The 18,728-nt window shown below is 43.3% G+C and overlaps 3 protein-coding genes across 3 annotated transcripts in view; 2 read left to right on the forward strand and 1 right to left on the reverse strand.

Moving 5' to 3' along the window:
- LOC310800232 (phosphoinositide 3-kinase regulatory subunit 4-like) overlaps nt 1-805 on the reverse strand; it is a gene marked incomplete at both ends in the record, with an annotated part of 36,435 nt that extends 35,630 nt beyond the window's left edge. The window contains one exon of the mRNA XM_083662815.1: nt 689-805. Coding sequence (XP_083518941.1) covers nt 689-805 — 117 coding nt within the window. The remainder of the gene's footprint in view (nt 1-688) is intronic.
- Nucleotides 1-18,728, forward strand: part of LOC310799943 (NACHT, LRR and PYD domains-containing protein 12-like) — a gene marked incomplete at its 5' end in the record, with an annotated part of 149,267 nt that overhangs the window by 110,109 nt on the left and 20,430 nt on the right. The window lies entirely within an intron of this gene.
- LOC310800233 (uncharacterized protein) lies at nt 12,688-15,624 on the forward strand (the record flags this gene model as incomplete). The annotated part of the gene is made up of 5 exons (XM_083662816.1): nt 12,688-12,818; nt 13,651-13,770; nt 14,127-14,246; nt 15,025-15,144; nt 15,501-15,624. The coding sequence occupies 5 exons, from the start codon at nt 12,688-12,690 to the stop codon at nt 15,622-15,624; spliced, it is 615 nt and encodes a 204-aa protein (XP_083518942.1).

Genomic DNA, 18,728 nt, shown 5'->3' on the forward strand with positions numbered 1-18,728 from the left:
AGACGTTTAAATGAAAAACAATCTACCGTATTCTTTTTAATAAAAATTTTAATTCCTGTTGTTCACTATAAAGTGACCATTTCTCATGTTTAAGTGCAAAAAAAATCAACTTAAAGAGCCTTTGATGGCCTTTAATTATGAATATAAGCCATGCACATCTATGCGTCTTCACCCTGGATTTACAAGCTGTATCTTAGATATATCAATGTTGTCCCTTTGGATTAGGGGTGTCAAAAATAATCGATTATAAGATGCATCGCGATGCGGACCTGCACGATTCTGCATCGATTCACAAATGTCAAAAATCGATTATAAAAAAAAAAAATAATAATAATAATAATAATAATAATAATAATAATAATAATAATAATAATAATAATCAAATAAAATATAATGGAAGTACATGCAGTTGTTTATTTTAATTATGGATCATAATACAATGCAATTCCAAATGCACTTTTATTTTAAAAGTAGCCACACAGTGAGAAAAAATAAAGTGAGAAAAAATAAATCATGTATTGGGGAAAAAAGGGATGCATCGATTTAAGATGCATCGAGAATCGAGATGCATCGAGATGCATCGATAATCGTATCGAATCGTGAGGCCAGTGAAGATTCACAGCCCTACTTTGGATGATGGTAGATGGTCGATGGTTGAAGCGAGACATGGACGAGACATCATCCCTACCTTGAAGAAGCGTGTGCTGCCGAGGCTCTTGTCGTACTCGTGGTCGTGGATGTCAGAGAAGTAGCTGTCCACAGAGAGGATCTGAGAGAGGGCGATGCCTGCCAGCTGGTTACCCATGATGCTTCAGCACACGTCTGAGAATAGAGACTACATTACCCATGATGCTTCAGCACACGTCTGAGAATAGAGACTACATTACCCATGATGCTTCAGCACACGTCTGAGAATAGAGACTATATTACCCATGATGCTTCAGCACACGTCTGAGAATAGAGACTACATTACCCATGATGCTTCAGCACACGTCTGAGAATAGAGACTACATTACCCATGATGCTTCAGCACACATCTGAGAATAGAGACTACATTACCCATGATGCTTCAGCACACGTCTGAGAATAGAGACTATATTACCCATGATGCTTCAGCACACATCTGAGAATAGACTCTTTAGGTTTAGGCAGATCATTTAACTTCTACTGACTGTGACTGACTGTCTACTTGACTTCAGGGATTAATTATCAGGACCTGGAAGGGTCTTGGGCATTTCACACCACATGGCTCTGAGATATAGCTCTTTATCACAACGTTGCCAGTTAGGAGATGGGCATCACTTTTGACATCAACTAAACAACATCTTTAGCAAAATAAGTTCATATTTAGTTACAGTTAATCAAACAACAATAGATATATATATTCCTTCCCTCGCCTTGCCCTGCACATCAGAGGAGATTTAGAAGTGGATACTCGATGCCGAAATCTATGCTAGTGAAATGAATCTTGCTGCAACTCGAGTAATAACCTGTAAAGTGATCCGATTTGACCTAATATGTGTTGAACAGACTCAGGATCAGCTGTAAAGTGATCCGATTTGACCTAATATGTGTTGAACAGACTCAGGATCAGCATGTAAAGTGATCCGATTTGACCTAATATGTGTTGAACAGACTCAGGATCAGCATGTAAAGTGATACGATTTGACCTAATATGTGTTGAACAGACTCAGGATCAGCTGTAAAGTGATACGATTTGACCTAATATGTGTTTAACAGACTCAGGATCAGCATGTAAAGTGATACGATTTGACCTAATATCTGTTTAACAGACTCAGGATCAGCTGCAGTGGAGGGAAAAGCCCTATTATTAAAACAAGCGTGATCAAAATAAAAGGGTTTCCTTCTCTGTTTTACAGCTGCACAATATATCAACATGTACATGAAAAAATATCTAAAATATATAGATCATATAAATAAAAATGGTGCAGGTTTTCCTCTCCTATTAAACAAAAGACACAGCTGTGCAAATAATAAAAATGTAAATGGAACAAAAAATGACAAAATAACAACTGACCAAATACCTTGATAATGATTTTGAGACAACTAGCTTGATTCCTAAGGTGGAGACTCTGGAGAAACTACCTTTTCCCCTTAACTCACCCTTGTCCTCCTACTTATACTCCCACCACTTACTGTATATAGCCTCAGCCCGATGACATCGCAATTACTCGAGTGACATCACTAATGACATCACAATTGCTCGAGTGACATCAGTGATGACATCACTGTTGTTGACATCACAATTGCTCAAGTGACATCACTTCCGTCACAAATCCTAACTGACCACCACCACCACCACCACAGACAGACACCAGTTAGCCAATTTTAAGTTATAAGTTAAGTTATCCTTTATTTATCCCCGTGGGGAAACTAAGATATTGTAGCGCTATTGGTGCTTTCACAAAATATTGATACGAGATTGTTGATCAATAATCATCAGTAATGTGGATATAATGACTAAATAGGAAAAGGCCAGTAGAACAGCTAGAACAGTCTGGTAAGTTCAGATCACTTCCCTGTAATGCAGCCTGTTAAACCTAATCTGATCTCATATGACGATATTGATATAATATTGATATAAATTGCTCAACCCTATGGACAAAGTGAAACAATGCAGGTTGCAGATACAAGCTGAGATAGACGGACAGGCTGCCCACTGATGCTCCGCTTTGGTTGAAGTGATGAAAATAATGATTTTATATGCTCATTTTTTGTGTGTTAATGTTCCATCTGCAAATACTACTGGTCCTTTTTGGGTGAACTGTGCAAAAGTACAGTCTTAACACTGTTTACTGTTTAAAAAAGATGGAGGCATACATTAAGAGTATAACTTCTCCAGGCACCACTACACCATTGTTCATCCAAAATAAAGGACAGGTGTCATGCCGAGTTTTGCACCCCCACCATATGTTGGGGCTGTTTTAACTTAAAAACAGGGATGCAAATGTCGGCAGGTAAAAATCGCCGAGATTTGCACACCTCTCCATAAAGCCAGGAGAGATCCCCGGGTCTCGAGGTCATCTGTACCCGGATTTTAACCACCAAAGTCGGCTTCCATGAGCCAGAAGAGAGCCCCCAAGCATGAAAGTCACCTCCACGCGGATCTAATGCATCAAAGTCGGTCTGCATGAGCCAGGACAGACCCCCTGGCTTGGACATCCCGTCTACCCAGACAATTATATCATGTTTAAACAGTTAAGTTTCCGTATAAATCATTACAATATGCTCCCGGAAGGTGGGGATGCAAAACTCGGCATGACACCGGCTCAAACGTTATCGCAATGAGTGGTGACGTCACTGCCTGACTGGAGCTGAGTCACATGACTTGCTGCACTACAACAGCTCTGTGACAGCGCTACTTTAGCATGTAGCTAACTGTTCACTCCGATGTTATAACGTTAGCAAACCATTAATGAGTAAGTTTAGATGCGATGTTTACCAGTCAGGTGACGCTGTGGTGACCGGGACTCCTGCGCCTGCGCTGTGGTGTTTATGTTGCTGTTAGCTTTAGCTGCCCAGCGGCCAGGCGGTCTGTGTTCAGGCTGAGCTCGCCTGTCTGTCTGCTAGCTTCATGTCTTCTCTCTGGGTGAAGAAGCTACACAGCCGCCATTCTGTCCACAGCTGTTCACTCGCATCGAGTTATGCTGTGGTAGAAAAGCCACAGTGTGACTGGTAAAGCAAAGTAACGTTAGCGGTCTCTACGCTGTCTCTGCTTTGCTGCTGTTGGTTGGTTTCCAGCTGTTGTTGTTATTCCGAGTCAGGGGTCAGAGAGAGTACAGATAGCGCCCCTACTGGGCAACGGGAGTTAAAACAAAGCTGTGTATTTTTCTTCTTCTTCTTTTGAGGTTAATGGTGGTTGGCAAACAGCTTTTTGTGCATTACCACCACCTACTGGAGGTTGATGTCTTCTTCATAGTGGAATCTTACAGTGATTGATTGATTGATTGATTGAAAAGTTTATATCTATACATAAACATAGAGCATTTACATTGTTATATATCCTGACATTTATAGCCTAAGCTAGTTTGCAATGTTTGTCCCTAGATGTTATAAGGCAAATGTAAAAACAGGGTACAGAATACAGCTGTTAGGTTACACAAAATATAAAACATAAAACAAATATAGGCCTACATCTGTTATGTACAGTATACAAGATATGTAGTAAAAATACATTAGTGTGTTAATGTAATACATTAATGACATCAAGGATAACAACATAAGATTAGCAACTTAAAATGGAGAGTTTTATCAGGGACTGACTAGTCTCCTTCATCAGCTTATTTCTATCAGTGTTCAAACTACTGGTGGGGGGGGGAGTAGGCTACTTCATAGCTTAACTACGAAAATAGTGTCCGCTGTTTATCTCCCTTTCTGCTGCAGCATGTTGAAGAAATAAATGTTCAGTTTGAACAACACCCGTTCTGATCAGTATAGAGCAAGATTCATTCATTCATTCATTTTTATTTGTTCCTGTCATGAAAATGCACAATTATACAATATACATTTGGTTACACAATACATCACAATACATGTTTGAAATCAATGCTTTTCATGACTGAAAAGGAGCAGAAAGAAGAATATAATTCTTATTTTTTTTATCTGCCCCTTACTTGAACACAAAGAATCTTAAATGGTCTGTCATTTACAGATACCTACACCATCAACACCGTGATTACAACAACATAAACAAAAATAACCTATAAAAGAAAAAAAAATACAAGCTTAAATCAAATAAAGCTAACATCCAATTAAGTTTCAAGTGCATAATCTCTAATTTGTCTCTCTTTATACATTTTTTTAAACTGAAAAATATTTGTACAACCCTATAGGTCCTTCTGTTGAGAATTCCAAAGTTTTACACCAGCAACAGAAATACACATTTGTTTTAAAGTGGTCCGAGTAGCTTGATGATCGCTTCCGCTACACAACACTGTATTTACGTAGGCTATGTTACATTTGATTGAGAGGGATCTCACACTTGTACTGATGTCCAGCATGACTGGTGACGAGGGAAACATGAGTTTGTTTACTGCGTCGCGCCATGCACCGGGTCCGCCTGGTGCGCGGGGTTCTGGAAGGGGGTCTCGGCCGGAGGTGTGGGACCCGGGCAGGGCGGGTGGGGGTTGGGTGGTGGTGGGGGGGCTACCCTGGGTGTCTGCCCAGCGGAGGGGCACTTGGCCTGGGTGGTGGCAGCCTGGAGGTTGGGGTGGCTGGCCTGGGTCTCTGGGCCAAGCAGGGTGGCTTTTGGCCTGGGTGGTGGCGGCCTGGGTGTCTGTGCCCAGCAGACACCTGCTCTCCCCTCCTCTCTCCTCCCTTCCTCTCCCCTCCTCTCCTCTCCTCTCCCCTCCCCTCCTCTCCTCTCCTCTCCTCTCCTCTCCTCTCCTCTCCCCTCCTCTCCTCTCCTCTCCCCTCCTCTCCTCTCCTCTCCTCTCTCCTCCCTTCCTCTCCCCTCCTCTCCTCTCCTCTCCCCTCCCCTCCCCTCCTCTCCTCTCCCCTCCTCTCCTCTCCTCTCCTCTCCCCTCCCCTCCTCTCCCCTCCCCTGTCCTCTCCTCTCCCCTCCCCTCCCCTCCTCTCCTCCCCTCCAGGCAAAATGCAGAATGTGGATCACACTCGGATCACACCCATTTTCTAACTCGGCCTTCATTTTGATGTCATGTACACACCTGTAAAGTTTCGTGACTGCATCTTTGATGATTGTGTTCGCAGAATCTGTCCACAGACAGACAGACAGACAGACAGAGAAAGAACCTGGCCAAAGTACTCAAAACAGTTTCTGTGGTTCCTGCTACAAAAGTAGGTGTCTCCAGGACCACTGCCTTGATGACACAAACACGCACACAAGGTGAAAACTTGCCCTGACTGCACGTTACCGACAAATTGCAATTTTTATTATTCTATCTTATTTCTATTCCATTGTGTTTCACTGTTTGCTTTATTTTACTACATACTTTAAAAGTACTTGTTTGCCTGTCTACTTCATTATGTACCTACTGTTTTTACTTGCACTATGTGCAAAAACGTGGAATATAGAACCCGGGGAACATAGAACCCGGGGAACATAGAACCCGGGGAACATAGACATGATCCCCTTCTAGTCATGATCATCTGTTATATGTTGGTAAACAAAGGGCAGTTTATAATGGGACCCTATGGAGCAGCATTGTCTCACGCTAGCAGCCTGTCCTTTTGACTAAATTCACTTGTGACAGTTCACACAACTTGAACACGAGTCACGACATATATATTGAGCTGCTCTGACTCCGTGTTGTGAACAACGCTAAGTTACCGGAAGTAAACCGGAAGTCCCCGGACGCCGTCCGTGGCCATATATTGACCCAAAAACAGTACACATGTAGATAATTATGAATCTACATATTTATTGCAGTATTAGATATACTCACTATCTAATATTCACCTCGCTCATAAAAAAAATATATAACGTTTTATTTCCCTCTTCTTCATGTGGATATTTACTGTCAATGATGTGGATACAGCAGGTGGGGCGGCGCCCTGGTGCCCTCTAGTGGCCGGCCGCTACTGACGCTAACGTTAACCTGCTTGCGAGGCTGCTGCGTTCTCGCAAGATCGGCGAGACCAAACATGTGACAGTGAGGGAGGGGCAGGGGGCGGGGCACGTCCTATGTCACGTGCAGAGGGTCGTGTGAGTGCATGTCTGCGCGCGCCATCGAAAACGAGTCTCATAAAAGCGCCAAAGCGGACATCTTGTCTGAAGACAAAGATTCATTTTGCCTGAAACGAAACGTGAGGATAACCCCTAAAACTCAACCCTCTAAACCAAGTTTCTGTTTCTATGAGCTGAAAACGCATGTTTGGTTGTAGCTTGGTTAGCTTGTTCTGTTGTGTGTGGGGAAAAAAACTGGACTGGCCCATTCAGTTGTGAAAAACAGGGGTAAATGTAACTTTGAACATATTGCAAACTAATTTCACTCAATAATGGTCGGGTCAATTCTATCCTTGCAAAATATGGGAAGACAATGTCGCGGGGCGACAGTGGGACATTTAAGGGTGACTTTGGAACTGTATTACTGTACTGTATTGGAATCTGCAATGGGACAGTGACTCTGGGGAGGGAAGATTGAACTGGGGTCCGAATATGAATTGCACTGGGGATGGGTGTGTTTTGCCTGCTGTGCTTCTGTCCCCAGGTGTATCTGATCCTGCAATCAGGGCTACCTGAGGAGGCGGAGGTGATAAGAGGCTGATTGGACCTCGCGGCGGGCAGAAGCTTGTGGGAGACGAGACGTATAGGAACGGCTGCTGCAGACTTTTACTTCACCGCGCCACCGATTGCCTTCTGGCCCACCCACCTCTACAGACCCACCGCTCTCTATCTTCGCCTGGCCTTCTGCTCCGTGTGGCTGTTACCGGTAGCCTGCTGAGGGATTCCAGACGGACACCGCGGACCATCGCCCAGACTTCGGACTCCCGGCCGGCCCGGCCGTCACCCAGACAACGCTCGCTATTCCCGTGAAAAGGGACGGTCTTCCATTGGCCCACATACGTATGAGTGAGTCTGGCTCTTACACATTGCTGTCAACTGATTGCCACTGTTTCTGTCCTCCTCAGTCTACCTGTCTGCCCTGACTGACTGGCGGTGCCTTCCCCCCCCCATCTCCTCTCATCCCATCCGGATTCGGGACACTCTGCTGTCTGCCTCCATCGGCCGTGTGACACCCCGGCAGGCACGGAGTGCTTCGACGGCTTCTCCTCCAGGGGCGGAGTTCAGGCGGCCAGACACTGGGGGGACGCAAATAGTAATTGTCCCTTTTTTAGCTTATCATTGCAATTACTTATTTTAATTGATATTGCTATTACCATTGGTATTTTATTATATTACGTAGGTCTGGGAGAGAGGTTAGTTATTTTTGACATTGACTTGTGGATGTGTGGAGGCGGTGGTGGAAGAGTGTATGAGGAAGGCCATTCCTATTCAGACCTATAGCTACACCTGTGTGGGATTTTGAGTATCATTATTTGTAACTTTGACAGTGTGCCCCTTGGACGTTGCAGTGCTAATTGGTTTGATCTACGGAGTGATCCGGCGTACGTAACAGTGTGCCCTTAAATGTTTGCAGTGCTAAATTATCTTTATCTACCTTGTGGTAGCCTATTGAGTGATTCATTACAGTGTGACCTTAAATGTTTGCAGTGCTAAATGACCTTCATCTACCTTGTGGTAGCCTACTGAGTAATTCTGCTCATTATAGTGTGCCCTTAACAGTTTGCAGTGCTAAATGATTTCTCCCCTACATTATAGTAGACTATTTTGATTTGGTTTTGGTTCCTTTCCTGTTTGCTCTTAGCTCCCTGCAGTGTTAAATTATCTCATTGCCCACCCCAGCTTCGACGAGCCTGTCAACTAGTAGTCCTTGCCTCTCAGACTGATTTTAGACTGTATCGTGTTTTTGTAATAAAGTGTTGTGTTAAACCTTACTCGCCTCTGTGATCTATTGGGGATCGAAACTTACCTGCCTATTTGTGACAACAATCTAAATGACCTATATAACTGCACTCCAAAGATAATGCAAATAAGGTTGCTTAAAAGTTGGTAGGGACAATTGGACACCCTGAAATGTTGGTAGGGTCAGGACCCCACCAACCCTACCCAAATCGACGCGCCTGTGCGGAGCGTTTGGACACCTAGCCAGGGAATGTCGAGAGGCTGTCGGGGACCGGAGGACAGTGGGAGAAGAGAGACGTGCAGGCGGCGGGCAGGTGAGACTCTGTTGGACTTGCCGTTCGCCTGAGCACTTAGCCAGAGTGCACTGAGACTTTGGGGAATGGAGGAGACACACAGCCGGAGCAACAGGCAGAGGAACAGCGGAGCAGTGGAGCAGCCTGAGCAACAGGCAGCGGAGCAGCGGAGCAGTGCAGAGCCGGTTATTCAGGTCAGGAGAGTGTGGGCTGTGTGTCCAGATGGACGGGTGTTGCTAATGCCGGAGGAGCATAGCTGCTCTGCACTCCCCACGGTAGAGGACATCATCATCAGCGACGAGACCATCAGGAGAGCGGGGATCGTGTTGAACAACCAGAGGGAAGAGAGAGACATCATCTGCAACGCTGTTACAGTCGGGAGAGCGGCGCTCATGTTTCCAGGGGAGCGAGAGGGGTTAGTGCCGGAGGAGCCGGCCCAGCCTAGCTGCTCCACACCCCCCACGGTTGCCGAGGTGGAGATCGAGGCCGGTTGTGTTCCCACTGCTGTCCTGAACACGCCGCCCCCTGGGGGAGCGGGACGGGAGGACGAGCGAGTGCAAGAGCTGGAGGACGACGACAGGGTCATCTGGGATGTCCCTGTCGTGAGTGGATACGCAGACAGGAGGAGGACGCGGATATCGGTCCGGTGTTTGCGGGGGTAGCGGCCGGACGCCGGGCCCCTGTGGAGGAGATTCACAAGTGTTCCGGTGCCACGAAGGGACTGTGGAACATGTTTTCGGACCTGCGTCTGGATGAGGGGATTTTGAAGAGAAAGGGGCACGGAAGCGCGGGGTTCCAGTGGCTTGTACCTAGTTGCCTGCGAGAATTGGCACTGAGGGCGGCACACGAGGGCCCTGGATCCAGTCATTTTGGGCCTGAAGAGACACTCAGCCGCATTCGTAGAGTTTACTACTGGGGCAAGCATAAGGAGGATGTGCAGAGATACTGCAGGGCGTGTGATGACTGTGGGGCACAGGGGGGGGGGACCGAAAAGAGTCACCCTGGAGAGGACTAACCCCACTGGGGGTTGAGAGGGACTAGAGTGCTTCAGGTGGGACAGAAGCTTTGAAAGGGGGGATGGAAATGGTGGTTTAAATTAATGTGTAAAGAAAAAAGGAATAAGGTAAATGTTGGGGTATGGTTGAAAATGTAAATGTGACGGAGTCGAATGTTAATTGAAAATATGGGTGATGTGAAGTAGCTAAATGATGGTGGTGGTGGAACGAAGATTAAGTGGTGTGTTGAAAAAAGAAGGGACTAATTGTTGGGGAATTGAAATGTTGTGGGGAATAGAATTTGATGTGGTGACGGGAAAAAAAGATGTTGAGGAAAAAGTGTTGGTGTGTTTTGGTACAGGGGGATATGTGTGGGTTGTGGGTGCCAGCGTGGGAGCTGGCTTTTTGTTGGGAGAGGAGTATGTAGCGACCCGGGGTTTTACATGTAATGTGGTGTTTCAGTGTTTAGCTAGGAACTGATGTGTGGGGGTTGTTCCTGGGGGGAACGGTGTGTAAGTGGCACTTCCTGTCTCGTGGTGAGGTCAGTCTGGATATGTGAGAGAGCTGGCTGGTCGTGTGTGGAGCTAGCAGCGTAGCTACCGCTGGGAGCTATGAGAATGAGCCAAGAATAAAAGCCTGTATCAACTATAAGTCTCCGGTTCCTGGACGAATACCAGAAACGTTACAGTATTCTTCAGATGTGTATTGTATTTTCAATATATGTATTGTATTTCCAATATGTGTATTGTATTTCCAATATGTGTATTGTATTTCAATGTGTGCATAGTATTTCAATGTGTGTATTGTATTTGATTTAGGCACGATCCACCCTCCATAGCACCGCCTTATTCCGGTCTTATTCCAACACACATGTAAAAAATAAAATATAGGAACTTCTTTGAAGGCACAATTGAAAAAACTCAGTTTAGCCTAGGCTATTGTTGTCAATTGTTTCTTGGGAGAGTTGTATTTATTTTGCACCATATATCAAACTGCTACAGGCTGAGGCGGAGCAAACTGTTGAAAGTGAAAGTAAAACGTGTCAGTTCAGAGAACGAATCAGACCGACTCCATTTTACATTGAGACAGCAGAGCAGCAGGAGGGAGAAGCAGGGTGAGTGTTATTACATTATTATTCCTATCATTATTTTATTCAGGGATGAAACTAGTCACCTTTAGGTACATTTAGGTGAGGTAAAAAGTCACCTTCTCGCACTTGTGTTAAGTTAATGATTTGAGTGTTTTTTTGTGTCTCTGCCCAGGCTGGTATCTGTCACCTTTTTCCACTGAGTTTATGTCCCTGTTGTTTATTGTAAAAGCCTCGGTCTTAAGTTCTCCTGCGTTCACCTGCCTATTTTCCTCTCTCTCAACGCTCATAGAAGAGATGTAACAGTGAGATAATGACGTCAGTAAAACAAAGAGGGAAGTTGATGTGTGTACTTCACAGAAGCCCAGAAAAAAATTGAAAAAATAAATAAAGTTTGCACACTGCAAAGGCTCCAGTTAGGTGTGTTTTATTTGACACCGGTGGGTTACGTTTCGGGCAGCATGCCCTTCCTCAGACAGTGTGACATAGGAAGACGCCATCTTAAATACATGCATGGAACAGTCACATGACGCAGTCAAGTGGGTCAATTCGGTCATGTGACAGGAAAAGCTTGGATGAAGAAAGTTACATACAAATACAGTTTATACATTGTGATCAAAAGTGAAATTAGCACAGTTATGGTATATTGGCTATACTCCAGACTTTTATGTGGACAGAACCAAGTCTGACCACACATCTCCCACAAAATGGGCCTGGGCATCCACTAGAGGTGCCCAGGATGACAGTATACAGAAATAGAAATGGAACAATACAGATAATATATTATAAATGACAGATAAAGCAGGACAACTTACATATGCATTGTAGGCTACTGCTAATTTAAATGAGTTCCAAAGTGGTATTAATGCCTGAATGCGAGATCTGTGAAGGAGATATATATATAGCCTATGTGTGACTATATGTACATAAAGCTCACAGAAGCCCGACATGACGCAGTTTAATAAACCGAAATTAACCCACTTTTATTCCATCTGTGTGTCTGAGACTCTGCGAGATGAGCGTCTTTCAGTCACATGACTCCTCATAAAGAGATAAACGGCTTGTTGACTTTCTGCAGGCAGATCAGGACTTCAGAGCGGGGTGGGAAACTAATCTGCTTCATATTATATTAGGCCTACAGAGGACGCTACTACTGTACATGCGTCGACTTGCCTACAGAGTCTGACTGGTCCGTGTGTGTTGTGTCATCCGCCTGTCATCTCTGACTGAGGGCGGAGGCGGAGTTCTCATAAACCAGCAGTTTCACTGAAAACTGTGACTACCGTGGGTGACCACTGAGGGGCGCTGATGCACCTGTTCTACAGATTTCACCACCTGACTGACAGTATCCACCCGACACACTACAGCCAGCTGAGGATCTGCTTGAAAATGCAATTCTCATTGAAGACAAGTGTTGATAAAAAAAACAATAATGAATGAAGCTAGAATAAAATTGTGTGTGTGTGTGTGTGTGTGTGTGTGTGTGTGTGTGTGTGTGTGTGTGTGTGTGTGTGTGTGTGTGTGTGTGTGTGTGTGTGTGTGTGTGTGTGTGTGTGTGTGTGTGTGTGTGTGTGTGTGTGTGTGTGTGTGTGTGTCGCATTGAAATAGCACGGTGGACAGTAAGAGCGGTGCGGTGGGGGTTGGTGGCCAGACGTTTGCCGGAGTTCGATTCCCAGCGTTTCTAAACCGTGAGTCGCATAAAAAAACGTTTTTTTAATTGCCTAAATATAACCGTTTACCCCCCCCCCCCCCCCCCCCAGTATAACTGGTTTACCTCTGAGACTGACTGAAGTGTACAAGTGAGAAAATAACTAAAGCTTATTTGTATAGCACCATTCACAGATACAAGATCACAAAGTCCAGAACATGTGGAAGGAGGAGGAGGAAGAAGATGGCAGAGCAGAGTCTCCAGTACCCAGCTGTCTGTCTATGAAGAGTGACTGGTCTAAAGACAAACCTCCACGCTTCAGTAATGAACCTGGACCTTCAGACACAAGGTAAGAGGACTGTTATACTGTAATGAGGAAATGTTATTTGATAACCCACACGATTGCACTGAAAACTACAGAGACAAAGAGTGACCATAGGGAGAAAAAACACGTTTTATGGAGGACAAGATATACAGTATATTTCACTTCCTGGATGTGGGTCAGACCTGCCATCAGTTTGGCTCGATTCATGCACACAGAAGACATTTTATTCCCTCAATTTTTTGTTTTTCATTCCTCCAAATTCATAATGTGTGCACACAAACTAATTATACAATTAAAACTTCACATCAATTATCCCAAAAAGCAGAGTCGTTGTGTTTGATCACCTCTGAAAACATGTTGCCTTTTCTTTTGATTTACAGAGGTCAGTACCACAGGCAGAGAGCAGAGTCTCCAGTACCCAGCTGTCTGTCTATGAAGAGTGACTGGTCTAAAGACAAACCTCCACGCTTCAGTAATGAACCTGGACCTTCAGACACAAGGTAAGAGGACTGTTATACTGTAATGAGGAAATGTTATTTGATAACCCACACGATTTCACTGAAAACTACAGAGACAAAGAGTGACCATAGGGAGAAAAAACACGTTTTATGGAGGACAAGATATACAGTATATTTCACTTCCTGGATGTGGGTCAGACCTGCCATCAGTTTGGCTCGATTCATGCACACAGAAGACATTTTATTCCCTCAATTTTTTGTTTTTCATTCGTCCAAATTCATAATGTGTGCACACAAACTAATTATACAATTAAAACTTCACATCAATTATCCCAAAAAGCAGAGTCGTTGTGTTTGATCACCTCTGAAAACATGTTGCCTTTTCTTTTGATTTACAGAGGTCAGTACCACAGGCAGAGAGCAGAGTCTCCAGTATCCAGCTGTCTGTCTATGAAGAGTGACTGGTCTAAAGACAAACCTCCACGCTTCAGTAATGAACCTGGACCTTCAGACACAAGGTAAGAGGACTGTTATACTGTAATGAGGAAATGTTATTTGATAACCTACACGATTGCACTGAAAACTACAGAGACAAGGAGTGACCATAGGGAGAAAAAACACGTTTTATGGAGGACAAGATATACAGTATATTTCACTTCCTGGATGTGGGTCAGACCTGCCATCAGTTTGGCTCGATTCATGCACACAGAAGACATTTTATTCCCTCAATTTTTTGTTTTTCATTCCTCCAAATTCATAATGTGTGCACACAAACTAATTATACAATTAAAACTTCACATCAATTATCCCAAAAAGCAGAGTCGTTGTGTTTGATCACCTCTGAAAACATCTTGCCTTTTCTTTTGATTTACAGAGGTCAGTACCACAGGCAGAGAGCAGAGTCTCCAGTACCCAGCTGTCTGTCTATGAAGAGTGACTGGTCTAAAGACAAACCTCCACGCTTCAGTAATGAACCTGGACCTTCAGACACAAGGTAAGAGGACTGTTATACTGTAATGAGGAAATGTTATTTGATAACCCACACGATTTCACTGAAAACTACAGAGACAAAGAGTGACCATAGGGAGAAAAAACACGTTTTATGGAGGACAAGATATACAGTATACAGTTATATACAGATGTATACAGATACATCTGTGATGTATACATCTGTATACATCTGTATACAGATGTATACAGATATACAGTATACACGGCCAATCAACCGGAAAGCCTCTCCTGAGTCAAACAAGTCATCACTCATGTGAATGTGAGTTTGGATCCACACATACAGATGATGAAAACCAGCTTGGTAAAATGTGTAGAAATGTCTGCAACAGATGACAGACTGACCTGTTCTACAACTAGAACATAACAAGGCCAAGAAACATGAATGAAAAGTATGTACAATATGAAATTATAAATACATACAGTATAAAAACAAAGGAAAACATATCAACACTAGAGGGCACTCTGTAGAATGCATACCTCCGCCAACCTTTCTACAGAGTTTTGTGATGTTACGTGAATCCATTTGAAATGTAGGTGCCTTTTTGCGATTGGCCAAACCCCCTTTTTGCCAGTGGGTGTGCAAAGTACATGTACATGCATAATCTATGATAATAATCTAAACATAAGAAATAATTGAAATAATCGAAACAAATAAAATAGAAATCAACAAATGAAGACAATAGTAGAATATGAGAAGAAAACATGAATTTAAAGTCACTAGAACTAATGATAATTTATGTATCAAACATTTGTGTTTCCAGAGGTCAGGACCACAGGCAGAGAGCAGAGTCTCCAGTACCCAGCTGTCTGTCTATGAAGAGTGACTGGTCTAAAGACACACCTCCACACTTCAGTAATGAACCTGGACCTTCAGACACAAGGTAAGAGGACTGTTATACTGTAATGAGGAAATGTTATTTGATAACCTACACGATTGCATTGAAAACTACAGAGACAAGGAGTGACCATAGGGAAGAAAAACACGTTTTATGGAGGACAAGATATACAGTATATTTCACTTCCTGCATGTAGGTCAGACCTGCCGTCAGTTTGGCTCGATTCATGCACACAGAAGACATTTTATTCCCTAAATATTTAGTTTTTCGTTCCTCCTAATTCATAATGTGTGCACACAAACTAATTATAGAATTACAACTTCACATCAATTATCCCAAAAACCAGAGTCGTTGTGTTTGATCACCTCTGAAAACATGTTGCCTTTTCTTTTGATTTACAGAGGTCAGTACCACAGGCAGAGAGCAGAGTCTCCAGTACCCAGCTGTCTGTCTATGAAGAGTGACTGGTCTAAAGACAAACCTCCACGCTTCAGTAATGAACCTGGACCTTCAGACACAAGGTAAGAGAACTGTTACCCCATAAGCCTACCTCATGGAATATGGTTCAATGAGATTGTATTCATGAAATCAAGTTAGTAGTAAAAATATGATGGAATACTGGAAAGAGAAAAATACAAGCTCATTGATATTTGAGTAGAAAAAGACAATTATTTCATTCACTAAGAATAACAATAAGATAACAATAAAATTAGATACATTTAAATTATCTCTGTAGATTTGGATCAATTGAGCAACAAATAATTTCAAGATATATAAAACTAAATAAAATATAAGCTACAGTGAGTGGAATTAAATATAACACAACTGACAATTGCAAACACAACAAGCATTTCATGTGTGATAAGCTGGAAACTATTTGTCCCTATGAAACCAAATATCAAAGCCTAAAACAGCTTATTGGTTACTTAAAACAATGCCTCCTTGGTCTCATCACATCATTATTAGCTCTCACATTTTTTCCACACAGTGTTAAGATACATTTATGAGTGAAATCCTACATACTGAGGTCATCATAGTTATAAACTTTGGGATCAATAGATATAACGAGAAACAGTCAATTAGGAAAGGGGGGGGGGCTTAAATGACACGGTCAATCAACCGGAAAGCCTCTCCTGAGTCAAACAAGTCATCACTCATGTGAATGTGAGTTTGGATCAACACATATAGATGATGAAAACCAGCCTGGTAAAATGTGTAGAAATGTCTGCAACAGATGACAGACTGACCTGTTCTACCACTAGAACATAACCAGGCCAAGAAACATGAATGAAAAGTATGTACAATATGAAATTATAAATACATACAGTATAAAAACAAAGGAAAACATATAAACACTAGAGGGCGCTCTGTAGAATGCATACCTCCACCAACCTTTCTACAGAGTTTTGTGATGTTACGTGAATCCATTTGAAATGTAGGTGCCTTTTTGCAATTGGCCACACCCCCTTTTTGCCAGTGGGCGTGCAAAGTACATGTACATGCATAATCTATGATAATAATCTAAACATAAGAAATAATCGAAATAATCGAAACAAATAAAATAGAAATCAACAAATGAAGACAATAGTAGAATATGAGAACAAAACATGAATTTGAAGTCACTAGAACTAATGATAATTTATTGTCTTGTTTCGCACTGTGTGTGCAAAGGAGTCCCAGACGACGACGTGCTAGTTAAACTTTTTTATTTTATCTTAGCGGAGCGAGCATGTAGGTGACTGCATTACAGGAAGGCGAACTTCACACTGGCTTGACTGTCTATTCAAGACACGCCCTACACATCATGTGAACCTATCACAATCAGTTATGATTACATCCACTAGGGGTCAATAGAGTATCCATTACATGTCCTAGGTCTAACCATAGACTGTATTATAAAATCAATATTCTGGATAGCATAAATGATACAAACTATATCAGTCGATATTCTGTGTGAATATTACATCCCCCTTCTTTTAAAAGAAAATTGTGTAGTCCTTATAGCAGTGTGATATAACTAATTATCTTAAACATCCTGCATAACCATACGAGTACAAATGCTCTGTTTTAGTTATAGTTACCGTTTAGCTTTTCTTTTCTTTTCAGCTGTAACTTAGCTTATATATAGTAAAGATATAAACACACTTATCAGTGTACCACAATAGCATCATTAATAACAGTCATTCGTTTTTTTTCTTTTTCTTTTACATTTTACTGATTTTTTTTTTTTTTTTTTTTTTTTTTACAAGTCCAGAACAACTCTAGACTTGACTTCCCGTCTGGATCTTGTCTGGTAAGGGACAGTGGGAGGTACAGTCTCACTTGTTGGCTGTGTAGTGCTCTGTGGTGTATGCTGAGTGTTGTTGTCATCTGTGTTTTCATCAGCACGGGCACTGTGTGTTTCGTTTGTGTCCAGGAGGTGACGTCTGTTTCGTCTGTAGTCTTGTCCTTCCGTTGTATGTATGTGATATGATCTGTCAGTATCAGCTGGTTGGATGATGCCTGCCGGTTTCCAGTAGCCATGCTCCTGGAGTCGGATGCTTTGTCCTGCATGCAGTGATGTCATCGGCCTGGCTGTTCTGTCGTAGTATCTTTTCTGATGTTGCTGTCGGTGGACTCTCCTGGTGTGGACATCTCTGTGGCTGACCACCTTGGGCTGCAGCTGCTGGTGGGTGTTGGGAAGGATGGAGCGTAAGCGACGGCTCATAAGCAGCTGGGCTGGTGATCTGAAGCTGTCAACAGGGGTGTTGCGATACTCAAGGAGACTCAGATAGGGGTCTCTCTGATCAGCTTTGGCCTTTTCCATGAGTGACTTGGCAGTCTGGACAGCTTTCTCAGCGAGGCCATTACTCTGTGGATAGTGCGGACTGCTGCTTGTGTGTGTAAACTCCCATGTGCTGGCAAAGGTTTCAAACTCTTTACACTTATACTGAGGGCCATTGTCCGATATCACAGTTTCCGGTATGCCGTGTCTGGCGAAGGTAGCTTTCAGTTTGTTGATCACGGCGGAGGCTGTTGTGCTGTGCAGCCTGTCCAGCTCAAAGTACCTGCTGTAATAGTCTACTGTGACTATGTAGTTTTCATTGTTCCAGGTGAACAGATCCGTAGCGACTGTTTGCCATGGCCTGTCAGGGATCTTGTGGCTTATCATGGGCTCTTTAGTGTTGGAAGGCCTGTGTTTGAGACAGGTGGGGCATGTTCCAACTATCTCCTCAATCTGCTTGTTCATCCCAGGCCAGAAAAGGATGTCACGGGCTCTCTGCTTGCACTTTTCAATGCCCATGTGGCCTGCATGTATTCGGGACAACATCTCTTTACGCAGTGAGGTGGGGATGATGATTTTCTCTCCCTTGAATATGATGTCATTCATCAGTGAAAGTTCATCCCGGTGGTTCCAATATTCTGATATGCTATGAGGGCACATTCTCCTCTTCTCAGGCCATCCTTCTCTGATGGTCTCTCTCAGAGGCCATTTACACCTGGCATTAACATGCGTTTTCTGCCATCAGATTGCAATCAGATTGTATTTTATCACTTCAGCCTGATTCCATTTACACCTGGCACTAACATGCGTTTTGGGTGAACAGATTGCAATCCGATTGCTCTCCAGCTCGAACGTCATCACGCGC

The sequence above is a fragment of the Poromitra crassiceps genome (genome assembly GCF_964638095.1).
Source record: "Poromitra crassiceps genome assembly, chromosome: 29".
Taxonomy (NCBI): Eukaryota; Metazoa; Chordata; class Actinopteri; order Beryciformes; family Melamphaidae; genus Poromitra; species Poromitra crassiceps.